The sequence below is a fragment of the Propithecus coquereli genome, unplaced genomic scaffold (genome assembly GCF_000956105.1).
Source record: "Propithecus coquereli isolate 6110/MARCELLA unplaced genomic scaffold, Pcoq_1.0 Scaffold178, whole genome shotgun sequence".
NCBI classification, from domain to species: Eukaryota; Metazoa; Chordata; class Mammalia; order Primates; family Indriidae; genus Propithecus; species Propithecus coquereli.
Genome location: NW_012142523.1, coordinates 2,444,924 through 2,456,407, shown reverse-complemented (window position 1 = coordinate 2,456,407; position 11,484 = coordinate 2,444,924). Strand labels below are relative to the sequence as shown.

The 11,484-nt window shown below is 45.1% G+C and overlaps 1 protein-coding gene across 1 annotated transcript; it reads right to left on the bottom strand.

The window, feature by feature from the left end:
- Window positions 1–256: 256 nt before the first annotated feature.
- Window positions 257–5,300, bottom strand: LOC105808548 (toll-like receptor 12). The gene is given in 5 exon segments (XM_012642213.1): window positions 257–290; window positions 2,558–2,742; window positions 2,744–3,543; window positions 3,546–3,920; window positions 3,923–5,300. Coding segments are annotated over 5 exon segments (2,772 nt in total).
- Window positions 5,301–11,484: the final 6,184 nt, after the last annotated feature.

Here is an 11,484-nt window from a genome sequence, read left to right as displayed (position 1 = left end):
TCATTAGCCCCAATTTACAAAGAGGGAATGGGAGCTTAGAGAAATGATTGCACAGCCAGTAGGTGCCAGGGCTGGGATTTGAACCCCTGGGCATGTGACTCCCAAGGTCCCACACTGTATGAGGAAGAGACCATATGTGGAAAAGGCAGAAGGTTTGAGGGGGGAGAAACAGTGTGGCAGTGTGGGGTGCTGGGGATGTGGCTGGAGACATTTGATAGAGTGTCAGGATCTGAAGCTGGAGGAGCAGCTTTGCAGGTCAGGTGAGGACATCCACTTCAGCATCATCTGCGCTGCAGAGGAAGAAGGGAGGTGTGTGCACAGAGAGAGGACACCATTAGGACACAAGAGGGCGCACCTCACCCTAATCTAGCCTGGAATTATTCTATGGTTTCCCTGAACCTTTGTCTAAGGCTGATATTTTACAGAAGAGGAAAACTAAGGAAGGCCCCAAGAGGCCAAGTGCTCACTCCAGTGTCATATGGAATAAGCAACAGAAGCTGAACCAGATCCGAGTTCTCTCTGGCTCAGCATCCATCAAAGCCCCAGAGTTTTGGTTTACAAATCCAAATGGCCACAGTTGTTTATCAAGACCCTCTCTGAGCTGTGCCAACAGCAGCCTCTAACGAAGCAGAGATGAAGGCCCTGGTCTCTGCCCCCAGGGCCTGATCTCTAAACTTTCCTGATAGAGCACTCCTGTGAGTAAAACATTTTGAGCACACACTGGCAACATATGTGTATTTATTCACTTATAAATGATGTACATGTAATAGCTAACTTTTCTTGAACACTTACAATGCATTGTTAGGTCCTTCTCTCAGTGCTTTATACATATTAACTCATTTAATCCTTATAAAACCCTTTGAGGGAGGGTCTAATTCTCCCCTATATCACAGAAAAGGAAACTGAGATACAGAGAGGTTAAGTAACAGGCCAAAGCCATATGGCTAAAAAACAAACAGTCTAGCTTCATAATAAGGTGAGATTTAAAAAAAATAGAAATAGAAATTATAACATTTTCTTCCCAAACCATAGTGTGATCATCCCCAGACCTGTGATCAGTCCTCTGAGAAGCAGAGGTACAGGAAGTTGTGGGAACCCAGAGGCAACAGTTTACCCAGGTTGGAAGGTCAGGGAAGGCGTCTGAAGTAGATGATGGCTGAGCTGTGTCTTAAAGAATACTTAGGAGTTCCCTAGGAAACAGGTGTTTTTTGGTGCTGGAACAGCATGTGCAAAGGCCCTGAGGCAGGAGTGCATGGTGTTCTGGGAGCTACAGGTAGTCTAGCATTGCCACAGCACAGAGTGACAAGGGGTCTGTTCCTCCTCCCAGTGTTGCTGTGAGTCTCAGAAGGAGATAGATGTGAACAGGGCTTCATGTGTTTATTGAGGGGAGAGGCAATCAGTCTGCTGCCTCCTGGGCAGCATCCCAGCTTTTAAGTCCTCAGCTGCCAATTCCTCTATAACCCAGATGGCAAAAGGGTCCTGTTTGCCTCTTGAAGATCAAGTTGAACTTGGCCTGGACCCATTCCACAGCTTAGGACTTCCCAGAGTCCTCCCTCCTTCTCCATATGCTCCCTGAATTCCCAACCTTATTTCCTCTAGGCTACAGTTTCTGTGATGTGAAAGGGTGTGGAATTCATACCCAGGGACTGGGGCGTAGATTTCTCACACAGTGATTAGGATATACAGAAGTAAACATTTATTTATTTCTCCAAGAAAGAAAAAGAGAGAGAGAATGCAAAAGAGAGAGAGAGAGGAAGGGAGTGGCCACTGCACATGAGTAGAAACGCCAGGCAGCAGCTGAGGGAAAGTTGCTTGGAGTTTTAAAGGGTAAAAATGGTTTTTTTCTCTGCTTAGGCAGACTGATAACGGAAGCGGTGGCAACGTTGTTGCAGGTGTTCTTTATTTTTCTCTTTTCTCTGTGAGGCCAGCTTTATCAGAGTCCTTGGAATCTGGTTTTTAGTAGGAACTGAAGCAGAGAGCTGGAGCAGGGAGTTCCTACCTCTACTGTCTGCTTACGGCTCTTCAAGGCTGAGAAAACGTCACTCTTAGAGATAACCAGTTAGGCGATAGGTGCTTTAATTAAACAAAACAAAGGGAAGTGCTGTGAATTTCCTCTTCAAAGAGGTAAGTATGTGCTGTAAGTTTATTTCCCTTACTTTCTGTTTGATAGTTTATTTCCCTCTGTTAGATAGGTTATTAGTAAGGCCGCCTTTCATGACGCTACGCTCTTCACCTTCTGCCTCATGTGGGTTTCCACCAAAAAAAAAAAAGTTCAATCAAGCCAAGCATTTCACGGATTTAGCAAATTTATTGAAGATTTGGAGATCTTGAAATCACATCACATACCACATGGCCACCTGCTATCTCCCAAATTTTCTCATTCCTCCTCTCTAGTCTTTCCGAAGCCTGTGTTCCCAGCATTTGATACTCCCTGCACATGCAGCACCCCCACCTCCTATGGGGAAGCAGAGTTCAGCCTCACTGAACATACCCACCACCTCTCTGCCAGGTTGGCTTGCTGTTCTTACCCCACCCTCCAACACGCATCTGCCCTAACCCAATCTGCCTTAACCCAGCCTGCTCCAGCCTGCTCCTCAGCCTTGCCCAGAAGTCACCCTTTTTTTCGTCTTCCTTGGGCCACATGCAATAGTCTCCTCGGCGGAGCAGCCGGGCCAGTCTATGGTAGCGGGGAAGCTGGTGGCGGGAGACAGGCTCCAGGAAGACCAGCAGCAGCACCCAGCACCTGGGGTTGTGGAGCAGCCAACAGGAGGGAGGTGGCCAGGCGGAGCTCCAGGCGGCAGCGGGGGGTGTTCAGAGCCTAGCTACTGAGCACACAGAGTGTGACCCAGCTGCCCGCCATGCTGTCTGCCACATTGTCGGCCACATCCTTGCCTGGCTCAAAATCCCGCTCAGGGAAGCAGATGCGCAGCCCCCAGCCAGCCGGAGGGCAGCCCTCCAGAGTGGGCAGCAGCTCCTGCACCACCCAGCCCTGGTCTTGCCTGCAGTGGGACACGAACACATCATAAGAGAAATTCTTGCCTTCATCCCTCTAACCCCTCAGACCCTGGAGCCAAGCCTTGAACAAGGCCTGGAGATAGAGGATCCAGGAGCTTCTGGCTTCTCATAAGAGAGGCAAGGAGACCAGCAGAAGCAGCAGGGCAGAGCTTCCCATAAAGGGTCCCAGCCCCAGAGTTTTGGAGCAGTGGCTCTGGAGAAAGGGGAAAAGGGGATTCCTGGGGCAGCCCCCAGCTTCTGGCTGGCACAGCTGCTGTGTTACTATGTGCTTGTATGTTCTGGGGGACCACTCCAACCAGGGCCCCACCCAGGCATTGGCACACTGGCAGGCCAAGGACGAAGTCAGAATATACATGTACTGGGGCATCCGAGGACTGTGGTCCTGGAGGCTGTCGTCCAGCACGAGGCCCTTCTCCCAGTCTAGCACTAAGACCTGGAGACTGCTCAGGCCCTGGAAGGCAGCCACAGACAGCGTCTCCAGCCCTGTCTGCCTCAGCACCAGCACCTGCAGCCTCGGCAGCTCACCACCAGCTCCTCAAGCCGCACTGGGCGGGGCCAGGCTCGGGACTGCAGTGCCTGCAGCTTCAGCTCCAGGAGCTCGGGCAGCCCCGTGATGCAGCAGGGCCTGGAGCTGTGCCCATCTCCCTGTACCCTCAGGGACTTGAGCCTGGGGAGCTGCCACAAGAAAAAACTGGAGGTGTCCTGGGAGCAGAGAGCCTCTAAGCTACTGGCAAGCAGGGAGAGTTCACGAAGGGCAGGGAAGATCTTGGAGACATTCTGGGTCTCCAGCTGCAGTCCCCAGCCTTTTAAAGTCAGGGTCTGCAAGAATGGAAGGACATTAGGGGACAGATTCCAATGCTTCATGCCTGAGACTGCGTGAAGCTCCAAGCTAGTCAGCCTCGGTGCAGGGACAACCCTACCCCAGAAGGGTCAGAGGGGAACTGCAGTCTCAAGCTGTGCAGACTTTCCGGGCCCCGGAAGTCCCAGGCTGGGCTCAGCACCATGCGGGTGTCTAGTAGGCTTAGGGTGTTCAGTGCAGGCAGAGGAGCTAACCAGCCCTCACCCAGGCTTTCCAGTGGATTGTTGCCCAAATTCAAGGTCTCTAGCCTCTGTAGACCCTAAAATACCTGGCTTTCCAGGCAAACCAACTGGTTTCCCTGAAGTACCAGCTCTCGCAGGTGGGGCAAACAGGAGAAGGCAGCGGGGGGCAGGGTATGCAGCCCATTCTTAGACAGATCCAAGGCCAGCAGTCCTGAGACAGTCCTTGTCTCATTCCTGCACAGCGTGGCACTCTGCAACTGGTTGTTGGTGAGGTTCAGTTTCTGAAGCCTGGGCGTGGCAGCCAGGAAACCTGGTGGTAGCTCAATCAGGCCACTGCTCCAAAGACTCAAGCTCTTCAGGCTGTGGCAGGAAGCCAAGGCTTCTAGAGATATGTTCCCTATCCGATTAATTCCCAAATTCAGCTCCTGCAGCTCAAAGTGGGCAACTGTCCAGGCAGGCAGCTCAGCTGTATCAGTGTATATCATAGACAGGCCATCCAACCTCTGCAGCCCCAGTCCCACTACTGCAGCTGCCTTCATCTTTGTGTGGTCCAGATTCAAAGTCCCTAGCCGGAGACCCTGGAGGGCCCCAGGCCTGGCCATCATCAGCTTACCACTGAATGACAGATCCAACATGTCCAGAGTCCAGGCATTCCCAGAGAGGGTGCCACGCACCAGATCAGGGAAGATGTCAGCCAGCACCCGTATATCCTGAAGGCAACTGCGCTTGACAGACAACTGTTATAGACTGGGAGGCAACCAGACACCCAAGTTCCCGTCCAGGCAGGGGCCCAGGAAAGCAAGGTACTGGAGGGATCTTAGGTCAACAAGGGCATCAGGAGGTAGGAGGATAAATCCTCCTTTGAGGGGAGCCATGAAGGAGAGATGCCGCAGCTTCCCCAAGCCCCGGAGAGCTCCTGGCAGGATCTGGGTGAGATTCAGATTCAGCCCCAGGACTTTGAGCCCAAGGAAGTTGGAGAAGGCATCCTGGGGCAGAACAGAAGTGGAACCAGCAAGACAGAGCCCCTCCACACTCTGTGGCACTGCTTCCAAGGTCTGTGTCAGGTTGGTCACCAAGTTGCATGCAGCAAGAAGGGGCAAGCTGGAGTCCAACGGGCAGATCGGGAAGAAGCGGGAAAGCAGAGGCAGCCAGGAGCCCTCGGTCAGTAGGCAGTTAGAGACGGTCCAGCCTGTGGTCAGAGGAAGGGACAGGAGCAGACCAGGCAGCAGCAAGTGCCTGCCCATCTCGGCACCAAGCCTAGTCCACAGAGAAGCAGAATCAGAATCCCACTCTGTCCTCCTGCCTTTTCCAGACTCTACCCTCCCATCCACACACACACACACACACACACACACGCACAATACTCACAACAGTGACAGACTATGCAGCCCACAGTGTGCCCAGGAGGTCTGGAAGCACAGTCAGAGGGCCACAGTGCTTCCAAAGTGTAGACTGCTGGGGAATTGGGTGGAGGAGTAGGACCAGAATACTTGTAGCTGAGGCTCCGAGGGTCAGGGAGAGGAAGAAGTGTGCCAGCGGCGAGATGGGGCCCAGGTTTCACTTCTCTGTTGGAGGCAGCAAGTGGTGCTCCTGAGCATAACATTTGGGGCCACAGATCCAAAATCCCATTTCGCCATTATTCTGAGCAGAGCACTTCGCCTCCCTGAGCTTCAGCTTCCTCGTCTGTAAAATAAGCATACTAATACCCGGGTCATACGATTGCCGCTGGTGACATGGGTGTCAGAACATGGTTTCTCTGCTCATCATCCCCTTTAGTGCTCGCTCTCCTTGCTTCTAATAAGAAGGAGGAGTAAATCGGGATTTTAAAAAAGCAGATGTTTTGTAACCAAAGTAATACATTGAAATGTTGCTGTCACAGACATCTTACAATGTTCCGCATAGAGGATTCCAAAAAGCCCAAACTTCACTTGAGGCTCCATCACTGCCTTTTTAGGCTGGGGCAAGGAAGGACGGTCTCCATGGCTTTGACCTTGACTCTCTATATCAGGATGGAGCCAAGATTCAAGGGAGAGCCAAACAAGAAAAGGAAAGAAACTAAGGAACTTCATAATTCTCTCAAACAATGCAGTACCCTGTTCAATACAAGTCAATATCTGTTCATGGCTTTAAAAAATAATAAACTCAGAGAGAAGAAAACTTCCTTGACTTATAAAAGGGTATCTCCCCTAGATCTACAACAAATACAATTCTAAATGACAAACCATTTGTTGCATTCAATTTAAAGCCAGGAATGAGACAATTAAAATTACTTCTGCTCAACTTTATAATGGAGGCCTCAGCTGGGAGAATAAGAAAGAAAAAGAATAGAAATTAAAATGATAAAATTATAAGTATTTTAAAGGAAGAAACACGAGGGTCTCCATTTACAAAAGGCTATGATTGTCTACATAGGAAATTGAAGAATTTCTAGAGACAAACTATAAAAACTAAAGCATGTTTAGCAAAGATGGGGAATATAAGACACTTTTTTACTTTCTAACATGCCAGTGAATTATTTAGGGTCTCACCAGGAAATAGCACATTCAAATTAAGGTTCTTCTTAGAGGTTTATACGCAAAGAAACTAATCACAGAGCTGTTAGCGGGGCTTAGGGTAGTTCAGGAACCCAGGACTAGCAGGCATAGAAGCTGTCACCTCTGAACTGAAGAGAGAAGGACAGGGAGACGTTACCAGAACCTGGAAGGAGAAGGAATTTCATAGGATCTGCTGCCTTGAGAGGAGCAATGGCAGTTGGTCAAGTCACAAAACCAACCTGAGGGGACCTCACAGGAAGGAAATCAGGAGTGTAAATGTCCCACCTCTCTCCCCTCCCTCCCTCTGATCCCTTGCCAGGATTCTCCACTGGGCCCAGAATCAGAGACAGAAAAAAATCCTTAATGTAGTCCATTCGGGTCAGCTTCCCTGGCCAAAGAAGAAAGTGGGAAAGGACAGTTGGATAGGGAGGGACAAACAAAGAAATGCAGCATGACCATCAGCAATCAACAAAGTAGAAAACGTATAATACTTTGAAAACAAATTCTTTACTAAGAAGACACAAGAATATATATAAATGGAACAGAATAGTCTAGAAACAGACCTAACCATATCTAGTCACCTGATTTATAAAAAGGTACCTGGTTAATTCCATTTATCTTCAAAAGATAACTCAAGACGTATCATAACCCTAACTGTGAAAAATAAAATAATAAATAATTGAAGTGAAAACATAGAAGAATATCTTCATGCTCTTAAGATAAGCAAAATTTTCCTAAATAGGCCATAAAAAGAACCAGCCATAAAAAGTTTCAGAAATGGGACTTCATTAAAATTAAGAAATTGTGTTCATTACTTTTGTGTTTTACTGCGAAAGCAAAAAGATAAGCCACATGGGAGAGGTATTTGTAATACATACGTTCAACAGAGGACTAATAGTTGTGGAACATAACACATATAATTTTGAATAACTCATGAGTCAAAGAAGGAATTATAATAAAATTAGAAAATATTTTAATTGAACAATAACAAAAATACTGACAAAGCAAAACTTGTAGGATAAAGCTAAAGCAGTGTCCGTGGGGAAATGTACAGCCATAAATGTCTGTGTTAGAAACAAACAGCAAAAGTTGAAAATTAATTAATTTTATAACCTCAAAAAGTTATAAAAGGAACAGTTAAAAAATATCGATAAAAAGGATTCCACTTTCCACTCCCCCCATGATGCAGTAACTGGTCCCAGACTAGTCCTCTCGCCATGAACAACCATGAAACTGGACCGAATATATGAAACAACTATTTTCAGATATTAGGACATTGTCTTAGTCTGTTTGTGCTACTATAACAGAATACCACAGACTGGGAAGTTATTTATTTCTCATAGTGTTGTGGCTGGAAGTGTAAGGTCAAGGCGCTGGCAGATTCAGTCATCTGATGAGGGCTGCTCTCTGCTTCCAAGATGGCGCCTTGTTGCTGCACCCTCCAGAGGGAAGGAACACCGTGTCCTCACGTGGCAGAGGGCAAGCTAGCCAAAAGCTGTGTGAAATTTCTTTTATAAAATCCTTAATCCCATTTGTGAAGGAGAAGGCCTTGTGACCTGACCACCTCCTAAATATCCCCCACCTCTTGATACTACCACATTGGAACCACTTGGATTTTGGAGGGGACACATTGAAATCATAGCGCTGGCGGTATAAGATGGTGACTCCCGAGAGATGGGAAATGCAGGAGGCAGGTGCCACAGTTGCCCTGACTTTCTACCTGTAGGCATTTACTGTGCCCCAGCACAGAGGCGGAGGGAACTGGAGCAGAGCACAGCAGTCTTACTGAGCTGAGAAAACAGAAGGTCAAACAACTACAGTTTGTGTGGTACAGAGTACAGGAGGGGAGAGAGACACACAAACAAAACTCCAGAAATTTGCTTGGAGTCCCCTTGGGTTTCTGTCTGAACACTGAGCTGAGTATGTTTAGAATGAAACTCCACAGGCGTGGACAAAGAATTCCACTCATTTCCAGAGTTCTCACAGGGTTGAGAGAGGCTTAAGTCTGACTAGCCAGGTATGAGGGGCCTTGTTGAATACACAGAGCATTCAGTAGACAACCGTCAGGTCACATTTATTAACATGGTTAAACATGTGTAGTGCATGGGCTTAAAAGGAAGTCTTATAATTATCAATGAGGTGATCCACAAATAGCTGCCTGCCCAAACAAACACACTTTGATATTTTTTATAGGAAAACAACAAAACCCAGTTTGTCAATAATGTAACATTCACAATGTCCAGCATCTAAAAAAATAACACATGAAAAAGCAGGAAAATTAGACCTAGAACCAAGAAAAAAATCAATTAATATAAACATGCCCAGAAATGAAAGATGATGAAGTTAGCAGACAAAGATATTAAATGAGCTAGTATAAATATACTCATTATGGGTATGTTATATTCATTATTGCGTTTCATCAATTCTAAGATGTTCATTTCTTCATATTTTTAACACCTTTAAAATAGGGCTGCATCCTACAATTGATAGCACCTTGCTACTGCTGGTAACATGCAACATTCATGATTCAAAGATTTAAAGAAAAACGTAAGCATAATGAAGAGAGAGAAGATATTTTTTAAAACTAAATGAAACTTCTAGAACTGAAAACTTCAATATCTGAAATTAAAATTTCACTGGATAGGATAATAGCAGATCACACACTACAAAAGAAATTAGTGAACTTGACCTAGAAATACAGACTGTCCAAAGTGAAATACAGAAATATAAAGGCAGGGAAAAAATAAGCAAACCTCAGTGACCTGTAGGACCACATCAAACAGTCTAACGTGTGTAATTAGAGTCCCACAGTGGAGCGACGGAGGAGTATGAAAAAGTAAGAGCCAGAATTTTTCCAAATTTAATGAAAACCATAAACCCACAGAGCCAAGAATTTCAAGAAACCCTAAGGAGGATAAACACCATAAGGAATGTTATAATTTAAATGTTGAAAATAATTGAAAAAGGGAAAATCTTAAGAGCAGCTAGAGGAAAATTACCCATTACATAAACAGGGGAAAAAAAGGCAAGAATTTTTTCCACAGTCATTATGCTGGTAGAACTATCAATGCCTCGGATCCCTCAAAAATGAAGATTTTGGTTAACTTACTGGGTAGAAAGAATAAGCAAACAAACAACAACAACAGTTGAGATACTGGATTAAGCCAAATGGGACATGGAAGGGTTACTGGAGAACAGAAGTAAAATACATCATCAGAAAAAAGGACTTAGCATATATTTGTATTTTCTTCCTTGTGATGTCATGGGTATGTTATATTCACTATTGCGTTTCTTCAATTCTAAGATGTTCATTTCTTCATATTTTTAACACCTTTAAAATAGGGCTGCATCCTACAATTGATAGCACCTTGCTACTGCTGGTAACATGCAACATTCGTGATATAATTACTATCGCCTGCGCATTGTCTAGTTGGTCATAGCCATTTGTATTATTATTACCTCAGCTGAGCTATGTACATTGTTGGTACTACCCATTTTAGTTTAATTGTCCTTTAAAATGTCTTGAAAAATATTATGTTATAATTCCACATTGAAATAAAAAGTTATTGTCTGTGCAAAATGGCACAGAAAGACAGCAGTGGGGCAAATATTCTTTGTTGAAGAAATAATGTGGGAGGAATTCAGAGTATAACTATGAATATGAAGAAGTTTGAGGAATACCATAATCAATATATTTTTCTTATATTTTAATTTTTATGTATGCACAAAGGTTATATAAGAAAAAATCTATGTCTATGTCTGAATAAATATAAAATGGCTCTAAGTTAAATGTGATGAGAAAGCATTATATCAATATTTAATGGAATTACTTTCCTTAATGGTACATGAAATAATGGTTTGTTTTACAACTGATTCTTAGTTTCAATCAATGCACGAATTCAGCTATTTTAACCTAGTTTTGCTCTTCTTTCCTTTCCCTCACTATTATTTAATAGCATGTTAGTGGTGGTTAATTTTATAATTTATCCACAGATTACAGAATTTTGAGACAGGATAGTGGTGTTACTCGAGGAATGACCATCGCCCACAGATGGTGGAAGCACAGCTGGATGTAGTTACTACTGAGATATAGGTTGACCTCTCTGGGGATAGGTGAATGTGTTATCGGTTTTTCAAAAGATGGTTGGTTGCATGATAGTTGGTGGAAGCCTTCCATTGAAGTGTAAGTATTAGCAGAAAGGGTTGTCAGTGGACAGGTGAAGGGGTAGATAATAATGGGGCATTGGGTATTCATCTGGCATCTGAACTCCTGCCCTATGCCCACTTGGTAACTGTGTCCATCTTGCCTTTAGCAATTAGGTGCTACTACTTGGAGTCTGCCACCCTAAGCTCCTTTTATCCCTAATGAAATCAGGGCACCCATTTCAACTGTAGGTTTCAGCTTCCTACAGCTATCCCCAGCCTTACAGAGGACAACCACGACAGTGCTCCCGTCACCATGTATTTTTCAATAATTTCGCAAATGGACGATCTTCTGGGCCCATTCTGGGACTATAGTTAGAGGGTAGGGAACATATTGCACACGGAAATGTACTCAATGTTTCGATCTCATTTCTCTATTTTATACCAAAGAATTTATGGCATCTTAACTTTGTTTAATACACCATTCTTTAGTCCCAGATTCTGTCAACCAACCAAGCAAACCATCAGAAGATCCCTTCTGATTACTCAAACTAGCCAATTAAAATAAGGATCTCAAAAGTAAAGGCATCCATATCAATAAATTCAGTCCAATCTAAAATCATATTACTCCTTCCTTAACCTAGCACACTCAGAGTCTATTTCCATGTGTGTTCTTTAGGTTTTGCCCATATAAATTAGCAAAACTTTACCCTTATTTGCCTCTCCTCTTGGGTTTGACTTTGCGATTGCC